This window comes from Saccoglossus kowalevskii, chromosome 16, assembly GCF_978046115.1.
Source record: "Saccoglossus kowalevskii chromosome 16, keSacKowa6.1, whole genome shotgun sequence".
Classification (NCBI taxonomy): domain Eukaryota; kingdom Metazoa; phylum Hemichordata; class Enteropneusta; family Harrimaniidae; genus Saccoglossus; species Saccoglossus kowalevskii.
The window spans coordinates 8,386,657-8,410,320 of NC_140656.1; the positions used below are offsets into that span (position 1 = coordinate 8,386,657).

The window sequence follows — 23,664 nt, forward strand, 5'->3', positions numbered from 1 at the left end:
CTTTTTTATGTTTTCATGTGATGATTCTTTTGACATAGCTGGATGTTTCATCGTAACTGACATGGGTCACATGCAATTCTTATAAAAGGTTCATTGTTTGTTTACACACATCACTCAATAACATCAGATCAATACTAAGTGAACAATTGCAAGTTGGCTAGTGCGGGATTTGAGCTCACGATATTCAGTTTGCAGAACCGATATGCTAATTGCTGCACCACCCTCCCCTAATTTATTCAACTGTACGTACATGTATCACTAGTTTTCACTTGAAGTGTTTCACCGACCTGTGCAACAAATCATCTTCTATAACAGTATAAAAGTACAATACTTCTGTCTGTAACTGTAGAAAATATGGTCTTTGTAGAACTTTTAGATACAGAAGCAATCAATCATTCCAAGTTGATCAATACAGTTTCACCAAGAACGCATCTTCATAATGACAATCCAAGATGGCAGCTAAAACTGTACGACTGATCAAAAGTTACCTATTTTTTTCATAATAAGCTTTAGCCGTACAGGATATATGCAAAATATCAAGTTATACGGTTAAAGTACTCATGAAAAACTAATTACCAAAGTTTTGTCAAAAATAAAAAAAACTACAGCCAAACCATGTGACTAATCAAAATCAATTTGATATAGTTGTTAGTGAATCCTAATTATTAAAGGCAGTCGTCATTTTTGTTGATAAACGAGTATGTGCGCGACTTGCACTAATTACTGACGATGACTTCTTCGATACCTTCCAATCACCTAAAAAATACCTAATTAAAACTTGGTAACGTCTCAGTTTGTTGAGCTTGTTACTTGAGACTCATTTATCTCTCGCATGCGTGGCATGACGACTACTATTTTCTACATGTATTGTACTTTAATGATTGATGATTATGCCATTGTTTTGTGATGCGTTCAAATGTGGCACTTGTCTCTTCTTTAAACTTGTCGTTAGACTTCTTTATTGCTATTCTGAAAATAGTAGTAAACAAGTAAATGTCATGTTTTCTAGTCTGTTGGGTACGGTTCATTTCAACAGACGAAAAAAAAAACGTGGCATATAAATGCATAACTGTAACGTTGCCAGCCATTATGTCTTTGGTAATGCTTCATGTTAAATACCCACAGTCGAATAGGAATGCCAATGTACACCTAAGCACAATGCTTTTTCACCTTGTGTTAGGGGCATAATGTACGTGCATAATTTAGACAACTCTCAAATCCACTAGTTTCTTGTCCATGATTGGATTCTGAAGCTTGCTATTAGACGCCACCGAGTGCTTCTATTGCACTGGGGTTGTTTCAAACGTGCTCCAATCTGTTCATTTCCTTCCACTGGCTGAAAACACATGAAGAAGAAATGTAAGATTTTTGTCTTTGTTTTGTTTGTACTAAATAAACCATACCTTAATATTAGCTCACTGTCGTTCAAGCTGAACCAAGTGCATCTCCCGAAGAAATACACGACATACACATAGATTGTGCGTTTACCACTCTCTTACCAACACGGCATATAAATCAGTACTTGCACAGCAGTTTAAATTGAGTAAGATAATGTTATACCCACTTTGCAAACCAAACTAGCGTCATTAACGGTTTTCAAAATCAAACTACTTCATTTAGTTGCTTTTGTTAATGACAGGAGACTGGGTAATCACAGTAAGCTTGAACAAAAATTTCTCTATTTCTCGGTAACACACAATTCAGTAACGTACATTTTGTCCCATCCACGTAACTGTCGCCCAAAAGCCAACAAAATGTTTGACGATAATGTTCTTTCTTTTGTGTATTTGTGCTCGTGTTCTCTCTTTAGAAATGTAAAGACATACAGAAAGCATTTGCTATTTGCAAACATATTTGTAGGGTAACTAAATTTCACCACAAACAACATACGCCCATTCAGATCTCTTTAAATAACGTTAGTACCATTTATCATTTGCAATACAATGTTTAATAACCAAAATATGACTTCGAACATTGGCAATATTCATAGAGCATAACGTAATTCATCAGCGTGGTGTTTAGGTGTATATGACATACATTTCACTCAACCCTTGGAAAGCGACATTTCTATCAATAAAAAAATATCACAATAAATTGTTTCCATAAAGATAGTGTATTCGTATTTATATCAAAGAGACATGTTTTGTACTTTAACTTATTCTAACCGGGGCAACAACGTACATTTTATGGGTATTACGTAACATATGGATAACTTAATGGAATATTAGATTGATGAAACATATATGAGAATTTCCTTCTTAAATTCTTAAAATACATCGAACGTTAAAGAGTAAATAAACGACTCATGATGACTCATGACTCTTTAATGCTATAGCAAAAATCAACCGATTGTTCAAGATTACTTTGTTTTCATTTCTGCTCAAGGATGTCTTGAACATGTTTTGATGTAATACCGTAATTAATTAAGTGTACTTGGAAACAAAGAGACAAATATAACATAAACGACAGTATTCGAACACTATTGAATACCTATCAGAAGGTGTCAACAGCCTGTTTACTGCTTTTGGGAGAATGAATTGCATTGCGTTTCCATGCTGGGGATAGAGGGACTGTGATTGAATGCATTATATTTGTGTGAATAAAAGACATACATTTTCTGTAAACATTATGTTATTTTGTAGGTGTATTCAAGACTATTTGTGTAAGCATTTTGATTTCAGAATAACTGTGGCAAGGTTATAAAAACACATGGAACATACTTGATTGGCTGGAGTATTCACTTCGCTAAATAATTGATTAAAATCTCATATCAGTATACAAAATATGTTTACATTGAAATTGAATAAAATTTGCTCAGATATGCATGTGATATTATTTTTGGTAAAATGCCAAGTTGGTGCCGCCAGTTGGCTATTCTGAATAAAATTAGACAACACTGAAAATTGTTATAATCGTTGATGTTTTCTCAATAACTTGCAATCATTTCTGCCACATTATTGTTTGCGATGCTTCACAGAATGATTAAGAAACTAATAATACACTGTGATTCAATTTGACCAACATTTTGTTGGAATTCAAAATGAAACTAGTTAATTAATATTCACAGATAGCTTCAGATATTCAACTATACATACAGTGTGCATTTGTAAAATTACTTGAATAAAATATTATAATATTGATTACACATGTTGAATATTAAATAAAAAGAAGAAACTGATATCCCATATTCACATTGATAAAGCCTTATACAAAGTTCCTTCACATTTTTCTGCAAAGATACACAAATAATATGCTAAAACAGCTGATTGAAATGGCGACAAGTAATTATCAGTCATGCAACTACACAGTATGTATGTACAAGATTCAACGCATTTGTGCAAACAAAAACAAACATCCTGAAAGCAAATCACATAATCAAATGTGCGTACATTTTTGCCTAAAGATAATCAACACTGGAATACATCTAATCATAATTGTGTATACCCCAGTACATCAATGTATCAAGTTTCATTGAATTTGTTATCAACATATCATTGAAAAACTTAAAAATACACTCACTTCTGTAAATTAAACAACTAAATGAAGCTGGATAGCAGCAATGGCTGAGTTGCATCGCTAATGATATATGATGTATTTGCTATACATTATACCATATTGTATAATGTCAGTTTGCACATGTACATATTTCTGTGAATTTGATATGGTGACATATTTAATGAGGTCACACGATCAAATAGTCATCTGATATGTTAGTCGTGTGTCTTGTCTGAGACCTTCAATATATAATGCTGCAGTGGTTGCATATCTCTCTGTAACAAGAGTACTAGTTATGCACAATAATGAGCTTACATATCGTCATCTGATGCTAGTCTCAATTATACTATTATTGCAATGACTACAATAATGTTCTAGATTAATGAGATCACATGACCCTATATGATCATTTGATATGTTATACCTCAATTATATAATTCATTTCGCTGAATGTCATTTTTGTATCAGTACTCCAGATATTACAGTTATAATTCATTAATAATGGAGTCACATAACCATATATGGTCATCTGGAAAGAAGGAGAAGCTTTGCAATTAATATAGCTCCAATCTTAGATATGCACAATGTGAAAGCAATATGATATATATGATATAAAACTAACAGAAAACTCTTATTAAAGCAAGTGGAATAAATTTTGTATGCGTATTATGCAAATATTAAACTAATCACATCTGTGGACTACCTCAGATTATCAAAATTCTGTAACATCTGGTAACTAACTAAGAAGCACATCTAAACTGGAAACATATGTCATAATGTGTTTTATTATTTATGTACAAAGTTTTATTGGATATATATTTATACTCCACACTCCTTGTATCCAATTTTCCACTTTTAAAGAATGTATGGAAGGTGCATCTACCAGATACAGGAAGGCTGTTCCAACAATCAACATGACTGACACTAAGGAAGCGCATTTTAATTGCAGTAAAGAATCATTGATTCCTCAACTTAAACTAAGCTCTGGGTCTATAAATGTTAAAATGGCGACCACATTCTGTCACTGTCGCCACTTTTTTTAGCTCCAATTTGTTACTGTTAATTACAATTACGTAATTAAGATGCTAAGACTAACATATTCAGCAATGTTTTATACCTAGTAAATGATGTGCGGAACATTCAAATTACACAACGCAAGACACACAGTACCGGGGATTGTGGAGTCACGGTTCAAAGAATTTCATGAAATAATCTGCACCAGTTCAATATTGTAAAAATCAGTTTAGGAACTATTATCCCATAGCACCATGAAATAGCATTCTTTGTGTGTTACAGTGACGTATTTTCAGATTGTGTTTCAAAAATCGCCATTTTCAAGTACATGGAATACAATGTTAAAAAAAAAGGATTTTGTGACACTTTTTAAACCCCAGATTTCGGGAATAATTCAGAACAAAGGGCCCCACATTATTCACAATTCATGATTTTTCGTATTCGTTTTTTTAAAGGAAAAACTGCTAAATCCGAAATAAACATTGTAGAAATAAGTGAACAGTTTTATAACAATCCACAAAACAGAAATTAATATATCAACGCTATTATTCCGTAACTCCTTATGAACTGAAAACATTACTGTGAAATATCTTCAAAAATTCTTCGCCATAACAAAAATTGTCCTGGAATGAATTCTCGTTCTCGCAAAGTGGTCCACAATTGTATAGCTATTTTCCTTGCTTGCGGATGAATTTACTGTAGTCTTTGCGGTCCACGTACTTCCAGTGATTTGAAAGATAGCAATACTTGTATGTAAAAGTATGTAAAGATGTTCACTTATCAGAAATTATTTTATTAATTTGTTTCAACGATTTTGAGTAGTGGATTTGATGGGTGGCAGTGACTCACAAAGAGTGCCCGTGGAAATTAGTAGCAGTATATTTGAACAGCCAATCCTCTAGCAATTCGGGCATACTCTTGCCATTTTGTACACTATTGCAAAACTCCTACAGAACTGTATGAAGAATCTTCAAAAGCAACCGTACATATTTCTTTTTATGAAGCAGCAATTAATCTTTAAGTTTAATCTTTATCAAATTAATCTTTAAAGTATTAGAAATTTGTTTGGTTATTTTTACTCGGTTCTCCAAATCAAAACTCCTCTCTCCCCAAAATAGAAATAATCTCAAAATTGGACTTCGCAAAATTGCAAGACAAATCAGGACACAATCACTTGATACAATTGAATAGGTGTACTTAGAACAACTCACCAGCAATCTACATTAATTTTGAAAATAAGGCAATAATGTTGAAAAATAATTCACCTCAGCCTTCTTACAGGGGAAATTTTGACACCATGGAATCATTGGTCCAGATCCGGACCAGTAAGATGGTAGTTGATAATATCCCATTGGATGGGAGTTATACAGAGAGCTCTCAGAACGAGTGTAAGATAGAACGTGAGAACCCAGCTTCGTTCGTGTTGATAAAATCGATTTTGACATGTATATTGTTCGTCAAATATATTTTAATTGTAATTATTACACCAAATAATAGCATATAACTACTGAAACATGGACGACTGAAGATAAACAGAAACTGTTCATTTACAGTTATGAAAAAAGAATGAAACCGCATTCGATCAAGCTTTTATTGACTATAGGCTATAAAAGACATCCATCTTCTTTGTGAATATATCAATAATAATTACATGTGATTTGCCATAATTGCATCTACACTGGATATTACATACATAAGTACAATTTTAAACGTATACAACACGTGAATTGGGATTAGTGAACGCATTCACACCATAACGATGATTATCCAAACTTTATGCATGTTCGTATGCAGCGTTAGCAAATTCTTGTCCTACAAATTAAAATAGAATTGTCAGACAATAATTGCATTCAGTATATGCTATAACATAATATTCTAATGCACAATTCAAATCTAAATTCGTATGTGGATTTGGAAAATGTATGGGGTTATTTCACATGAACCAGCGTGTTGATGGATGCACTCCAAACTCTGTAAAGTTAAATATGTAATAAATGATGTGATTTAGTAAACTATTATTTGTACTATAACGTTTTTTAATATTGCTGTTTGATAATGTATGTTAAGTAATACATTGAATTGTCACGTGAATACGTTGTTTTTGCAGCACGTATTCATTTAATGAAATTCTTCAATACAAGTGTGCGGTGATTGTACAATTAAGCAATAACCCCCGCCGAAGGCGGGGTATACCACGAGATATTGCACAATTCACGACATATATGCACGAGCCGCAGGCGAGTGCATATATCGAATGAATTGTGCAATATCAAGTGGTATACCCAACTTCGGCGGGGGTTATTGCTATTATATTATACCAGTATATTGACAATTCGATAAAACTAGTAAAAAAAGAGTTTACTTTCATCTACTAAAAGATCATGATTATGGCCCTTGAACATGAATATTTATAAGAATAGTATGTAGTTGTACGCTGAATGCATACAAAAATTACATGCGCAACACAGTTCAAATTGAATACAGACTAATTTTTATTCCACATGAAAAAGAAACATATCCACGTTGAATAGAGCAGCGTAAACACACAAATTAGCATAACAAAGGATGACCTTTCTGACCTTTTACTGACGCACAACGCGATTTGAAATACAGGTTTCGTGTACAGTTTGGATCATTTAAACAACGGATTTTCCACGTTTTCATTCCGGTTTTTGTACAGTTTGGACTGTAATTTGCCCATTGAAAGTACAGTTGTGAAATAAACCGGTTTTGTGACGCATCATACTACTTGTAACTGTGGATATTTGACGTTCAGCGGTACTTGGTTCGACCGAAATTTGAGACGCGGCGGGACGCGGTGTATCATGTACGGCGACCGGCACAGCGACCTCAGTTCCAACATCTGACCTGGATACCTTTTGTGACAGTATGACTGACAAGTTTTGTCTTGTTCTGGGGTAAGTTTGATGGTGTAAGATCGGATTTTCGCATCGTTTTTGTGACACGTACATGATATGCCTTGTCCCAACTCCGGCCGAAAGACTTTGCACGCCGTCGCTCTAATACAGTGGTTGTTGAACACTCGTCACAAATCTGCAGCTTTCGAAATTACCTTCATCATCTCCTGTAATTTATTTACCCATAGTCGAGAATTACAATACCATATATCGTCGTCGAATCCTGCGTTGTCCCGTGTTTTTTGAAACAGATGGCAATTACCCGGGTGCACTGCAATTTTGTCAGCTGCCACTACCGGACACCGGTTGTTATTGGTGGAATACATTTTTGCCTGTGACTTATAGTTTTTTGCATTTTTATGTCATTAAATCCCTCAATTATATCTTGTACTTAAAGATCATGTTTTCTTTGTTGGAAGTTCGCAATCCATCTCAAAGTAACAACACTGAGAACATAGCGTTCTGGCGTTCGTGTAGGCACCTCACAGTGTTGAGGGACGGTGGTTTAGGTTTGTGTGGCGAACGACAATCACCCAACGACCAACGCTCACAACTTGGATCCCACCATTAACAAAAAACAATATTATAGTTATATAACTTTTCAGATGTTTTTAATTCAGTATTTTGTTCAATATTCTTCCAAAATTCAACCACTATATTTCCCTAAAAATCAAATAATACCGGTTTATATATATATTAGGCAACATTGCGTCTTAAATACTCGATTAATTGTTACCTTTTCTTTTATTGTCATCACCACTTGCTTCACCACTGTTGCTGTCATCACCACGTGCTTCACCGCTGAAACATTTACAAGACTTCAATTTGACAAATCCTTCTTTGAAAGATTGACGTATTTCATCAAACCTATTTCTGCAAGACCTGAATGTATACGTTAAATTAATACCATATTAGTATACTGTATCATTTCAATGAAGAAATTTACTCTGATTAAAGTAACTACATTTATTGGCTTTTATAACACCAATTTGGATGGTAAGTTTTAGTTATTTATATATATCGCGTGAGTGATTAATGATAGCTTTCAAGATGTAAATAAAAAACAGATTTGAACATGTATGCCAATTTTATTCAAAATGGCCGAATAAAGGCCATTTGGGTTTAACGAATGGGATGTATGGGTTCTGATATGTCTTGACCGATTACATTCAAACTTCACACATATTCAAAATCATTTGTTTCATGATCTAATTCAAGATAGATAAAAATTTGCTTGAATATCAAACATTTCTGAACTGTGTCTTGGTCGTGCGCGGATGGATTTCATTCAAACGTTTTACGTTCATTGAACATGAAATCTTGATGCACGTCGTTTTGTTTTTCATATTCTGTTTTAACGTATTGATTATATAATGCTCATTGAAACAGTTAACCCAGTATTGCGTCTTACATGGTATGTTAATTGCCTTGAATTATTGCAAAAAAATTACCTACATAATCGAACAAATTATCATGAAACTAGTGTAAATAAAACAAATTACTGATACAAGACTGATACAAAGAAATCAGTCGATAATGCCCAGTAGCTGTAATTTTCCAAATAACTTTCGTCTATATTGTGATCACTAATATTTTAGAGACTATGCTATATGGAACAACTGAGGATTCTTTAAACCATAGTAAAAAAAACCTGCTAACACTTTTTACCAAATTAGTAAAAAGCCAACATTTTTCTTTACAAATGCGGCACTGGTCACCAGTTGCATAACATTACCCATGCATTACCATTTTTTGTCTTCAAATATTTCATTTGATGCATTGTCGAACTGTTTGTTAGATGCCCTCATAATACATGTGAAAATTCCAGAAACCTGAAGAAAAGTAAAGAAGAAAACCACAAATAATATGATTTTGAGGCTTCCAAATTCAGTATGTCAGTGTGTTTGTGATTATGCCATTACCAACTGTATTTTCCGTCTTTAGCATAGTTGCATTGTTTAATAATCACAATGAAGGTATGTTAGCTTAGCGCTGACAACGAAATTCAAAGTCACTTACTATGCTAATTGCTCCAATAGTTGCACCAATAAGTAACAAAATCTTAGTTGCACTACATTTTCCAGCTTCACCTTCGACCACTATTTCAAATAAGATACCATAAGCTTTAGTCAGGGTTCGATATGTAATGCCGTTATTTCGATATTTGTAGGAAAATCTATGATAGAGAAACACAACTAATAAATAAGCTTAACTTTACATTATTAACGTTTGGGCCATAGCAAGAAGAACATGCTAAGAAAATGCTTGAATTATGAAAAGAATACGTTGTGCATAATTAGCAAGGTTGTACATAAATTATTATATATGTACTGCAGTTTATTTTGATTCGTCGCTGAAATCAAAATCGGTATTGAAAGTGAAATGAAATTTGAACAGTAATGGTACTTTTAGGCAGTCACTTTGACTAAAACTAATTTGCATATCCCCCATGCAATAATGTTTTCAGTATTTTCACGGTTGATATGCAAATGAACATGGTATTTCCATTGGCTACCGAAGTATTTCTATTTTGTAAACACATTTTCGTCTGCCATTGTTATCCGATTCAAATCGTTTTTGAACATTTTTGGCATATCAGGTATACATCACATGGAATACTACGATTGGGAGAACTGAATGTATGTTCATTACAGGAAACTGAGTTCTATAAACCTTGAAGGGCTCTCGAAATATCCACCCGCAGTAAAATCAGCGATTACTATGTAGCAGTAAACGTCAACATCGAGATACCAGGAGGTTTCTGCTGGCGACGTTGCGGTGTTACTCAGTTCTAAATAAAGATTATTAACGCCAAATGAGTAACATTTTAACCGGTAACCAAGACTTATTCAATCCACGACCAGCAAGCAACATCACAAATGAAGTTGTAGCGTGCAGCTCAGCGACGACCGCTGTAGACGAAAGTCATACTGTCAGTGGAGTACCGCAGTTGAACGGCATGTTTGCCAAAGCACAATTCTGTGAAGGAACTTTTAAACTGTGTATCATAGTCCAGTTCAAGCTCTGGTTTTGTCGTGGCCCCGACTAAACGTCCACGGGTAATTATTCGGACAGTGATTCAGATTAGACGTATGATTATTTTATTTTAACACAGACAGATGTGGTGTATTCTCGCTTCGCTCGTGAGAGTACGGCCGCAGGATACACCGCATCACTCTTGAAAATAACTTCCATACGAAAACAAAGCCATGGGAAGGATGTGGGGTTCTGACATAGTACAATTTAATTGGTAAATGCAAGGAAAGAATCTACCCGCAACGTTATAAAAAACATAAATAAATGTGCTGTTCATAATTATAACTGGGTAAATTATTATGCAAATTATGTTAATCGTGTTTTCAGTTGATCAGGGAGGTTCAAACTTATACACCCTATAGAATTTCTGTGACATTTGCACATTATGTTGTTGGTGTTTTTATAGACAAAAAAGCACTTTAACAGTGTTTTTAACACAAGCCTGTTCATAAAATTAACTTTTGGGGAGTTATTACCAGAAATTAAAACATTATATAATACACATCTAACGTTCTTTTAAACACAAGTTAACATTTCATAGTATCTGCGGGTGTATGATCAACTGATACAAACAGGGAGACTAGTACAACTATTAATAGTAAAATGTTTTTTTTGCTTAGTTTTAGAAAATGGCTTTGTAGCATAACGTCTCCTTGTGGTTATAGTGGTAGCGCTCTTGCCGAGATGCGAGTTTGAATCTTATGTTTCATGTGTGCGTGTAATTTCGATTTATATAAATATTGATGCAACACATTACCTGAAATTAAATCCAGGAGCGATTTTCGCGTCTTCTCTATATATACGAAGAAATTTGTATTTGGGTTTGCATTTGTCATGTGATATATCTAAATTACACGTCCAGTCTATAACTATACCAATCGAACCGCCCTAAATGGTATTAGAATAAATGAATGTGACCATAATGCACATGACTTATTAAACTAAGTGAAACCTATAAATTAGAAAAATATAACGCTTGTATGTGAAATGACTACTTTTCAAGCACTGAAAGATATCACGAGATGTGTCCAACAGGGTCATGTATTTCTTCACGTCATATCTATAACCGACCTCTAGATGGCGTGTGGGTTATACTGTATTCCCACAAATATAAATATTATAACTTAGAGTAAACCATAGTGCTCATTGGCTTATTGGAGATGTGCACTTGTTACCGTATATGCAATTTTCTCAAAATCATGGCCAGCATACTCAACAATATCACCAAGTCTGAATATAGGGCACATAGAATAGCTTTCGTCTTCCTCGTTGTACAGGCATTTTTCCAGAAACGTGGAATTATCAGTTTGCAAAATGTTACGCCTACAGGAATATAAACACTATTAGATGTGTACTTGTGAGTGTATGCAATCTAACAACCATGTTTTGACTAGCAATAGCGGATTACTAGAGCCTATATAGACTTTCACACATAATAACACACGAATACTAAGAAAAAATGTTACACAGACACGAATAGGGCTCATCTTAAACTAATACGTGTGTTTCCCCTACCGATGAACTGTTTTATTTTTCCTGGATTTATAATATAATATGTGTTCTTGGACTTGTTTTCGCCTGTCATTATGAACTCATATGGTTATAGCCATATTTGTTGTTAATTTACCTGCTATTGTTCTTTGTATTGGTAAATGGCCTCGTCGGTCAAATACAAAAAATGTGTCATTAATTTTTCAGCGTGTGCACTGCTCATCCAAGTTTAATACTTACTTTCTAAAATCAAACTTAGGAAATGTTATAGCGTTTTTTATCAGTACGGTGAAATTAGCTGCTTCGTACAATACTGCCCTGTCTGTCCTAAACAATGTAACAGAATAAAGAAAGCTAGTTAGAAATAGGATATTGTCTCTGCTACATGTGTTCTTTTCAGTGAAATCTGATTGGCAATACATTGAGTTAAGAAATCCCATATAGGCTTATATTCTCAAACTGTATCATTTCAATACCTCGGTAGTTGGTCCTTTTCAACCGGACACCATGTCCTAACTTCACATGTTTTGTTGCCAGGATACTCCAGGGTGGTGCCAGGGTGGTCTATGCATCTACCAGTACGTGGCCCTGGCAATAACGATCATTATAATTAATCAAGATTACAAATTGAGCACGTATATTTGTGTAAATGATAGTTTGATAACACATGATAAGCAATTACTGCATAAATATATACATGCTGTGGTGAAACATCATTAAGATTACTCACCATGCCCTCTGACAGGTGATGGAATTGAACAATCACTGTCATTCACACATATTGCAGAACTAATGCTGGGGTCCTTAAAAAAGAAATTATTTCATTAATAGTATAATTTCAAATTTGTTTAAATATAACTATCACAAACCTTTCAATGCAGGACATACTTATATATTTATTTGTGTAACAACAATAAGGTGGCAAAACAAAAACTACAGATCATTAACCGAAAGTCAATTAGAGAAAATGAACAACCAAATTATATAAACAATGCATAAACATACATAGGTTGTTGTTCATTGAATGAGATGTAAATCAAATCACTGTAGTATTTTCTGCTTCTTAATATTATATAACATTTACGAATGTACAACAAAAAAGATGTTTTGAGTTCTAATCAAGTAATTACGTAATAAACATTGTTTACACATATGAATAACCCACCAACCCACCTCAGCGCATTCGCCCTGTGTCTGGTCCTCTGTAATTACCATGTTGGTCATCACAAAAAATGAGTTTTGCATCTGATGAAGAGATGAAAATACATGTCTGTTGATTCTGCACACAAACTGCTTGATTTAAATGCAATCCCATATTTTCAATTTTATCATGAACGACTAAGAGATGCTTACAAAGTTAATAAATAATAAAGTATTAAACAAATTCATACAACCAACATTCAATATATATAAACATAAATAAAAAAAGAAACAGAACTGGCTTGCACACCAACGAACATTACAATGAAATGTTCCACATGTATAAGTCCACGAGAAAATCTTAAACAATGTTCCCACATTTTAGCATCTCAATAGTGGCTTAACACACTTATAATTACTATGGGCAAACTAATATCAGGCTCTCACCAATAAGCAACAACGTGCTTTATTATATATCACAACAAAGTGCACAGAACCAGCAACTACAGGGAAGCTATTTTGTATCATAGGGGTGTAAGCTGCCATCACTTGAATGCGTTATAAACAAATTACACTATTTTAGAGAATTCACATATCAAATATTAAATTATTAAAACCTGCATCTGTCAGATACTCAATGTGATTAAAATCTGATGTAGTGTACGGGCTTTAATTATTGTGGCTATGAACTTATTTTAATATTATTTTGTATTACTTTTGTTATTAATGCCCTTTTATTTTATTATTTTACTTTGATTTTGTGATTTTTTTTAATTCTGCCCTACCTACATCTGATCCGACGCCTATGTAAGTCCCGTTCAAATCTCGCATAAGTAACAGCCAATCACAGCCCCCCTTTTATACAGGCTGCCGGTTGCTTACTTTTCAGTGTAGCGATACTCTACGGGCAATCTTTCTGTACATTATATTTTGCCCACTTGAATAAACCATTAATAGAAAATTGCTAGTATATTTTTATTTGCAAAAGAAATTCCACAGCATTTTACAATTTTTGTCATTACATTGAACATATTTTTCACTTCCAACAAATGTGTACACTTCCAGATACATCTTCGCCAACCAAGGTTCGTTCATTCAGTCATCGCTTCAATTTTACATCACTGAGCATAATTATCTAGAATGGAAGCAAAAACAATAAGTAAATCGTAATGATTAGAACACTGTAAACAGCTATAGTAAACAATGCAAACTGATTTTAAATTGTATAACTGTCACCGGCCCACGGCATCGACGCAGAAAATTGGAGCAAAAAAATATTTCCTGATCAATTGCGATGTGTTCCAATAAAAAATATTTTATTCCAGTCCAAATCAGCTCAATTACTTTAATAAAGAGTTATTGTATAATGTACAAAATGATGATACAATTTGATGAATATTTACAGCTACGGTTTCAATACCGTAGACGATGTTGGCCCGATCTTCAACAAAACCTCACCCGTCTCCAGGGGCAGGCGACTGGAAAAAGACACTGGCGGAAACAAAATCGTCACTCCCAGAATAACTATGCAAAATAACGATCTAAAGTCGAACCATTCGAGCCACAATATTAACATAAAAATGACTTTCATTGCATTTGACACTGATAAACTTACCGAAAAGCCGTGTTATTCTCGGTCACTAACTGTAAAGTCTACTTGACTTTGTATTCAAAAGAATAAAGATTGTACACAAGGATGACCTCGAGCAATGCCCGACAGTAGTAATCTTTAATGCCCACGCATGCGTAATGGAACATACCATTACATAAGGAGGAGCCGTAGCTCTTGCAATACAAGGGGCAATGTATACGAGACACTAACGTTACACCTTTCCTTTTTTCAAGTGTTTGGTCTTAATAGACAAACAAAGTGTTCAGTAAAGAGTTCAAATAGTGTTCATCAATAAATGCGAATATGAACGAATAAACTTATATTAATTCGAGAACTAACTCTAACAAATGTAACACAAAGTGTGAACGATAAATTTTCACATGATATGGACGTAAAATTTATAACACAAACTTTCTGTAAAAGTCCATCAAGTGGCAACATAGTCCCTCAGGTACTTTGGTGGTCTTGATGTTCTACCACTACGCGTTACTGGATAGTCAATTGTTCCCGGAGACGCTCTGTTGATACTGGTTGATGCTGGGTTACTTATCTCTGGTGTTTGTTGCTGCGGTGCAGTATTTTTCACTGGTGATCTCGTAGCTCTCGTTGGCATTCCTATGTCTACCTCGGTTGGTTGAGGTGGAGTTGGCACACTCATGTCTGTATCTGTTTGGTTAGAATTAAATGGTTCTCTTGAATTTCTGAGATGTCTTCTATTACGTCTGTAGACTCTTCCATTTTCTGTTCTAATGTCATATGATCTTACATCGACTTGTTGTTCTACACGAGCTTTCACCCATTGGCCAGACCGATCATGCGCTTTTGGCCTCATACGTACTATTTCTCCTTCCTTCAAACTAGGTAGTTCTTTCACCCCACGATTGTAGTACTGACATTCTACTTGTTTTCTTTCATGTAATTTGGAGGGTACTTTCTCAGGTATTTCTGGTCTTAGCAGTAGACGAGCTGTTGGTAGCAGTGTTTTTGTGCGTCTACCACATAAACGTTGTATAGGAGATGTTCCCATTCCTTCACTTGGTGTGTTTCTCCAATTAAGTAGTGCGAGGTAAAAATCAGTTTCTGCATCTTTTGACTTCTTCATTAACAATTTGGCTGTTTTTACGGCATTCTCTACTTTACCATTACTTTGTGGATATTCCGGGGAGCTGGTAATAAGTTCAAATTCATAGTCTTTGGCGAAATCACGAAATTCTTTAGAGTTGTATGGTATATTATCACTGTAGTACTGACCTGGTATACTGTGTACTGAGAAATGACGTTTGGTTCTCTTGATGATTTCAGATGCAGTTTTCTCATACAAGCGATCAATCTCAAAGTAATTGGAGTAATAATCCACAGTTATGAGATAATCTCTTTTGTTGATTGTTAGAATGTCTGAGGCGATCTTTTCCCAAGGACGTTCTGGGATACCATGACTTATCATTGGTTCCTTCTGTTGATTATTTTGGTATGTATTGCATGTTTCACACTTTGAGATGAAATCGGTGAGGTCTTTGTTCATCCCTGGCCAATATACGACTTCTCTTGCTCTTCTTAGGCAACTCTGAATTCCATTATGAGAGCTGTGTAGTTTCTCTCTAATCTTTGGTCTCAAACTAGTTGGTATTACACATCTGAGACCTTTGAACACTACACCATCTTGCATGGCTAATTCAGAACGGCAGTCATAGTAGACATGTAGTTCAGCTGGCAAATGGTGTTTGTCATCAAGCCATCCCTTCAGTATAACTTCCTTCAATGACTGTAAAGTTATATCTTTGCTAGTCTCTTGTTGAATCTGTCTGAGCTGTGGCTCTGAGATAGGAAGAAAGTCAACTACATGAATGCTTTCAATTTCTTCTTCAACTTCTGATCTATCTATGTCCTGTAGTGATTCCCGTGAGTGTGTCTGCGAGGTACATTTCCCCACCACATCTGTAACGAATCTCTACATCATAAGCGTGAAGTCTTAGAAGCAATCTTTGTAAGCGCTTCGGAGCTGAAGCTAACGGTTTGTTATATATGGATACTAGTGGTTTATGATCAGTCCACAGAAGTATTTTCCATCCATACACATACTGGTGGTTTCGCTCCATTCCAAATACTTGAGCTAATAGTTCCTTTTCAATCTGCAAATATTTCTGCTCGGTACTGGTTAAAGCTCTGCTCGCGTAAGTTACTGGCTGACCATTTTGCATTAATACAAATCCTAGGCCTTTTGAAGATGCATCACCTTGTCCTTCCGTTGGCTCATCTGAATTGAAGTACTTTAGGACAGGAGCAGTAGAGACTGTTTCCTTCATTTTCTCAAATGCTTCATCTTGTTCTTGAGACCAATTCCACTCCACATCTTTGTGTGTTAGTCTTCTCATTGGTTCACAGATGTCTGACAAGTCTTTGAGGAATTTGGTCAAGTATTTAATCATACCGATGATTCTTTGCACTCCTGCAACATCTGTTGGTTTCTCCATTTCCTGTATGGCCTTTACTTTATTTGGATCTGGTTTTAAACCTTCTTTTGTCAAAGAATGTCCGATAAAGGTTATCTCATCACTCTTAAGTTGAAATTTCTCTTTGTTTAACTTAATGTTCTTTTCTCTGCATCTTTCAAGTAGGTTTATCATATTTCTATCATGATCCACGTTTGCTTCCTCAGCAGTTTCACCACGTCCTGTTATTAGTAAGTCGTCGGCTATCTTATATACACCAGGTAGATCTTCTAGGTTCTGATCTAGTTTCATTTCAAAGTTCTCTGGTGCTGGAGTAATTCCGAATGGCATTCTTAAGTAACAGTATCTGCCCCATGGCGTCTGAAATGTAGTGAGTAAACTTGACTCATCATCTAGTTCTAACTGTAGGAATCCATCTTTGAGATCAGCTTTACTGAAGACTTTAGTATTTGCTAGATCTGGGAGAATGTCTTCGATCACTGGTAGTGGATAGTGACTTCTTTTCAATGCTTTGTTAAGATGCTCTGGGTCAACACAAAGTCGAAGCGATCCATTTGACTTCTTGACAATGACTAAATTTGATACCCAATCTGTTGGCTCTGTAACTTTCCTAATGACACCAAGGTTTTCAAGACGAGACTTAGTTCATCTTTGAGTTTTTCCTTAATGGCTATAGGTACTCGACGAGGAGGCATTACAACTGGAGTAATAGACTTGTCTAATTCTAAGTGTAATTTACCATCCATCCTGCCTAATCCTTCAAATACATCACCATAGGATTCCATTATTTGATCCTTGCTTAGTCCACTATTCCTTGTTGTCTCTTCAATTTGGAGTATATTCTCAAACTGGACTGTGATTAGCTTTATTTGCTGTGATGCACGAGACCCTAGCAGTGGTATATAGTCACCTTTGACGACTACAAACTCTATTTGATATTTCCTGTCAGTTTTTGGGTTACGTATATTCAGTTTACATGTACCTATAACTGGCATGTTCGTCTTGCTATACATTGTGAGATTATGGTTGGATGTCTGTATTCCAGTCCCTTTTGGTACATATTTCTCAGGTAGTACATTGCAAGTAGCTCCGCTATCAATTTGCATCTGGACTGGTTTACCTTTTATTTCCATTGTAGCCTTTATTTTGGTTACATACGGTGATTTGTTTATTACGTTCACTTCATAGTTGTGTTCTAGAGTTAAGATCTGTTCATCAAACTCAGATGTGTCGCTGTACTCAGAGTCATTGCCTGTGCTGACTACATGTACTTTCTTTTTGTTTTTCCTTGGCTCAAACCTGTCACCTTCACATTTCTCGGCAAAGTGATTCTTTTTTTTACATGCTGAACAAACTTTTCCATATGCTGGACACTTGTATTTATTCTTCTCGTGTCTTCGTCCACAGAATTTACAGTTATTGACAATGTTAGAACTTTGAGTCATTTGTTTATTAGGCTTATTTCTCTTCTTCACAAAGTTTAATTGATCTTGCTCAGTTGTCCCACCCATGGCTTTCACTTGAACCGTTGTAGCTTCTGAGGCTCTACAAATGTCTATACATTTTGACAGTGTTAAATTCGATTCTTGTAGTAGTTTGCGTCTAACCGTATTACTTTGGATACCACACACAATTCTGTCACGTACCATCTCTTCTGCCAGTGTACCATAGTTACAAGTAGTTACCAAGGTTCGTAATTTTGTAACATATGCATCAATACCTTCATCTGGCTGTTGAGTATGATTGTTGAACACATAGCGTTCATATATCACATTTGTTTTTCCTATGCAATAGGTTGTCCACAGTTCAATAATTCTAGCTATGTTCTCCTTTTCACCTTCATTTTCATAAGGCAGACTATTATGTATTTCTAACGCGTCTAGTCCTATACATGTGATGAACGTAGCAACTCTGCACTTGTCATCTTTCTTATCAAGGTTGGTTACAATTTCGTATGCATCCCAAATCTGTTTCCATTTCTTCCAATTTTTGGCAAGATTACCCTTCAATTCAAGTTTTGGAGGCAGTGGAACATTTGATGTAAAGTTCGATGGATGGGGGACATTTCCTTGTGCTTGATCATCCGCCATACTTGAAATTTATGAGGTATAAACTCGGTAAACTTGTCTGCATTCACTGAGCAGTAACGGCGATTGCAAAGTCACGTGTGTAATTCAACTTCGAACAGGGAAAGTTGGTCTGATCAGTTTAAAACTCAACTCGGCGATTCAATTTCAGTTCGCTATGGATTTCTGGGTTACAAAACGTTTCCTTGTGCATTCATTTAGCAACAAGACCACTTCTGACACCATGTAAAGTCTACTTGACTTTGTATTCAAAAGAATAAAGATTGTACACAAGGATGACCTCGAGCAATGCCCGACAGTAGTAATCTTTAATGCCCACGCATGCGTAATGGAACATACCATTACATAAGGAGGAGCCGTAGCTCTTGCAATACAAGGGGCAATGTATACGAGACACTAACGTTACACTAACGTCGGTATAATCCGCCATTTTATTTGAGTGTGTTTGCCACCCGACTCCGCCCGGTGACGTCATCATGTGCGCTATAGAAGGAGGTATGTGATTCGTTGACTAAAATCGTAGATAGTGGGTCTCGTTGAAATCTCGTTACATAGGCATCGGCTCAGATGTAGGTAGGGCGGAATTAAAAAAATCACAAAATCAAAATCAAAGTAAAATAATAAAATAAAATAAAATAAAATAAAATAAAATAAAAGGGCATTAATAACAAAAGTAATAAAAAATAAAATTAAAATAAGTTTATAGCCAAAATAATTAAAGCCCGTACACTACATCAGATTTTAATCAGATTGTCAGATACTCAACTGAACGTACCTTTTTAATTATAGTCTAACCTTATTTGAATAGATTACAGGCTTTACATCTATCTAAATTGTTAATAGATGGCGCGTGTCAAAAAAGCATATTCTATCTTCAATACAATCATCAATCAATATAGTACCTGTGGTGGAATGACATAGTCAGCCTCGTCCCAGACTCTGTTATACGGCGATATATCCTCTACTGCGATATTGCTCGGATCAACAGTAGACAGGTTGGTATACGATACACCCTTGACCTTTGTTAATGTCGTGCTTACTACATAATCTTTCGCTTGATGGGCTTTGTTGGCTATCAGTGCGAATCTAAAGTATGTTGACATGCACATTTTATTTGAACAAATGCAAAATAAAGTTTGTAATGCAGGAACGAAAAATATTCCACAACTCTATGCTTTCTTGAGGTTTGATTTCTTTTGTTTGTATAATAGCGAGCTCTATAAATAACATGCTGGTCAATGGGCGGCGCCATTAGTTTGTTTGTTTCACAGTTTATGCAAGGGAGACAGCTTATTAATGATAAAGCATCTTTAGAATCTTATTCAATTATAAAACATTCCACGAATAAAACATTCGTCATACACTACGTTAATTTGTTTGTATTTAAAAGACTACGGAAAGCTTTTGTTAATTGTATCACGTACTTCTTGCTTGCGTAAGTAACATAACAGTATAATAACACATTTATAGATTTCGATAATAACAATGTGCAACTTACAAAACCAAGGTTAGAAATGCAGCAAACCATACGACCTTGTAAATTAAACCACACCACGTGTCCCATGTCACTGTCTTCGATAATGCAAAACTCTTTCCAGGAATACGCATGACTGAAGTTTAGTTGTCAGTTAATTGATCACTTAGAATTCAACACAATTACTCTACCTGAAATACATGACATAATCTAAATCCATAATTCTCGTTTTATCCCATTTATTCACGTGTCTAGTTTACGAAAATAATCTACGATTCGTGCATCGATCTGACAGAAGACAAGGTAAAACACTGCTCATGTCACTGCCATAATATTTGGTGGACGTTCTACCCATGAAAATAACACGCCGACATGTTGCAACAAGTATGTGAACAAACAGTACGTAACAGGAAGTGATAAGAACGACTGCGGTACATACAACGAGATAGGTTTACAAAATACAGAAAGGGTAAATAAATATTTGTAACTGTATCACCTAGGTTACACAAACACTTGTGAAGTGAAGTCACCTTACAATGTGTGTTTGCGTCTATTCTGATAACATTTAAACGTAGTACTTTTAAATGATGCCATACCGCGCCATTCCCTTCGTTAGTTTTTGTGTTTGACATAATGACGTCGTATGCAAAAGAAATCAATTGTTTGGTTACACATATCTGTGTATATATGCAGCAACTCACATAACTACTTACCTTAGTTCAGAAAGGTGCAATCTAATATGCGTAATGCAATTTACCACCTAGCTTAGTGTCAATTCAAAAATGTCCACTTAGCTCAATTGTAATAGTCTAAAACAATTGCATACATTATTAGACAGGTGAATAGAATGGCCTACAATGAATCGCTTCACCTGCAACCCTCCTATACAAGAAATTATGACAATCAGACAATCAATTAGTTCAATGAAACTGATAATAATCAATATAGGAATGACACCAAAATGGTAGCATATATTATTAAAATAACATGAGTATTGAGGGGAAACCACAGTCATTGTAACATGAACAATCAAGAATGGTGTGATCGCATACACATCTAGATTCGCCCACGATATTAGTCATGTGATGGTCAAACTGCTCTACTAGGAGCAGTTTACTTGACCCTGGGAGCCTTGCCTATTTTTCAAATATGCTCGGCCCCTACGAGGGATGGTTCTCTAACCATATTTTAATCTCATTGCGCCAGAGAATCATCTTCTCTACGAGTTGTTTCATGATATGTATGTCACAACATTCACATTGTTGCACCAGACTAGAACTTCATGAATTCAAACCACAATTGAAAACAGAAAGCTTGATAGCTAGATGAGCAGAATGTTAATTACCTCCTAATTCTACTTTGAAATCAAGGGATCCTTAACCAAATGATACGGTTGGAATTGCATTATTGGTTTGGAGTGTAACATGACCGCAATATCTCTTATTTTGTTCCACCACTCTTACTGGGCCTGGGCCTGGGCATGTGTCAAAGTCACCATTTTTTGGGTGGGAATTCGTAACCACTCCTGATGCATCATGCTTACCCAATTGCTACGTGGCATAATGCCCCAAAATGCATTTAGTCAATCAAAACATGCAGGTCCTGTAACTAAGGTACATATCATGTAGCTCAGTGGAAAGCACATTAGAACAACTCTTCTGAGTCAGAAAAGATAACCGCCTCTTCTAGATCATTGAAAATTGCTTGTAATTCAGCCACCATTCCAATTTCATTTGTGAATCCGAAAGTGTATGTAACCGACCATTATTGTTAAAGGCACCTGCCACTACTCATGAATTTCTTGGTACAGTTAACATCCAAGTTAGCAATTCTGGCAAATCTGACTTCACATCCTGCCAAACATAATATTGCAACATCAGCAAATGGGACAATAAAACATCAATTTGCGCCTATCTAGGGAGCCCAGGACGTAACACCAAATTTGTCTTGGAAAATCTGAGAAACCCGAGATATATTAATTACGGTGGCGTTATTCTCCAACATGGCAGCTGCCTTTGAATTCTTCTTTGTAATCACCACTCAATCAGTACATGTGATGAGCGTAGTAGCTGAGCCCAACAAACCAATTATCCTCACGCCCACTAATCTGTGTCCCAAAAAGAAACCATATAGACAAAAAAGACAAAATACAAACATGGTTAACAACGATCCAACCTGCACCAACTGTCTAAAATCAGCACTAAAAAAATGTGCCCCAGAAAACTAGCGTGTTCTGAACTGGAAAGCGAAAACACACAGAATTATACAACTACAAACAATGAAATAGAACGTAAAACAAGAATATATACTGATACATAAGCAGTACATCGTATTAATACAAGTATAATAAACAATGCCAACGTAGTCCAACCCAAGATCACGGACTTTACTCCAGCTTCCACGTGCACTCGCAAAGATAACACAGAACAAGCACCAACTATAGATATGAAGCGAAAACACATAAGTACATCAACAGACATCTCAAGCCATCTATCAGATAATGAAAGTGTTGCATCAGATGACAGAGGTGACGTCATCAAGAAAGACAGCAGAACACGAAAGGCCAGTAAAACAACAGGTAGAGAAAGGAAAAGAAGTAAAAAGGGGAGACAGCGTAGAAGGTAGAAACGTAAATTATATCTCTGAATTGTAGAGGTCTAAGAGGTAAAGATAAACGAAGTCAAATATTGTGATGGTGCAATGACCAGAAAGCGAATGTAATATACCTCCAAGAAACGTATTGGGATGAGAAAATAGTAGATACTATTAATAGAGAATGGAAGGGAAAGATATTCCACTCGTTTGGCACATGTCATAGTAGATGGGTGTCAATATTAATTAACGACAAATTAGACAGGGAAATTATAAGCACAAAACGTAGCAATGATGCTGGAAAGTTACTTAAAAATATGGAATATAAAGAGAATATATTAACACCTGTTAATCA

At 35.4% G+C, this 23,664-nt stretch overlaps 1 protein-coding gene across 6 annotated transcripts; it reads right to left on the bottom strand.

The window, feature by feature from the left end:
* Positions 1-5,959: 5,959 nt before the first annotated feature.
* Positions 5,960-21,490, bottom strand: LOC102802163 (P2X purinoceptor 4-like). 6 transcript variants are annotated; one of them, XM_085491720.1, is made up of 13 exons: positions 21,431-21,490; positions 20,742-20,908; positions 20,146-20,329; positions 13,128-13,199; positions 12,685-12,757; positions 12,431-12,542; positions 12,195-12,281; positions 11,639-11,786; positions 11,221-11,351; positions 9,447-9,603; positions 9,174-9,259; positions 8,164-8,309; positions 5,960-6,321 (listed from the first exon to the last, which is right to left on the bottom strand). In XM_085491720.1, the coding sequence occupies exons 2-13, from the start codon at positions 20,849-20,851 to the stop codon at positions 6,284-6,286; spliced, it is 1,344 nt and encodes a 447-aa protein (XP_085347846.1). In that variant the 5' UTR covers positions 20,852-20,908; positions 21,431-21,490; the 3' UTR covers positions 5,960-6,283. The 6 variants fall into 6 exon arrangements, with proteins under 6 accessions (XP_085347846.1, XP_085347847.1, XP_006821899.3 ...); XM_085491721.1 differs by lacking the exon at positions 20,146-20,329; XM_006821836.3 differs by lacking the exon at positions 21,431-21,490 and having other exon boundaries at positions 20,742-21,117.
* Between the last annotated feature and the right edge of the window lie 2,174 nt (positions 21,491-23,664).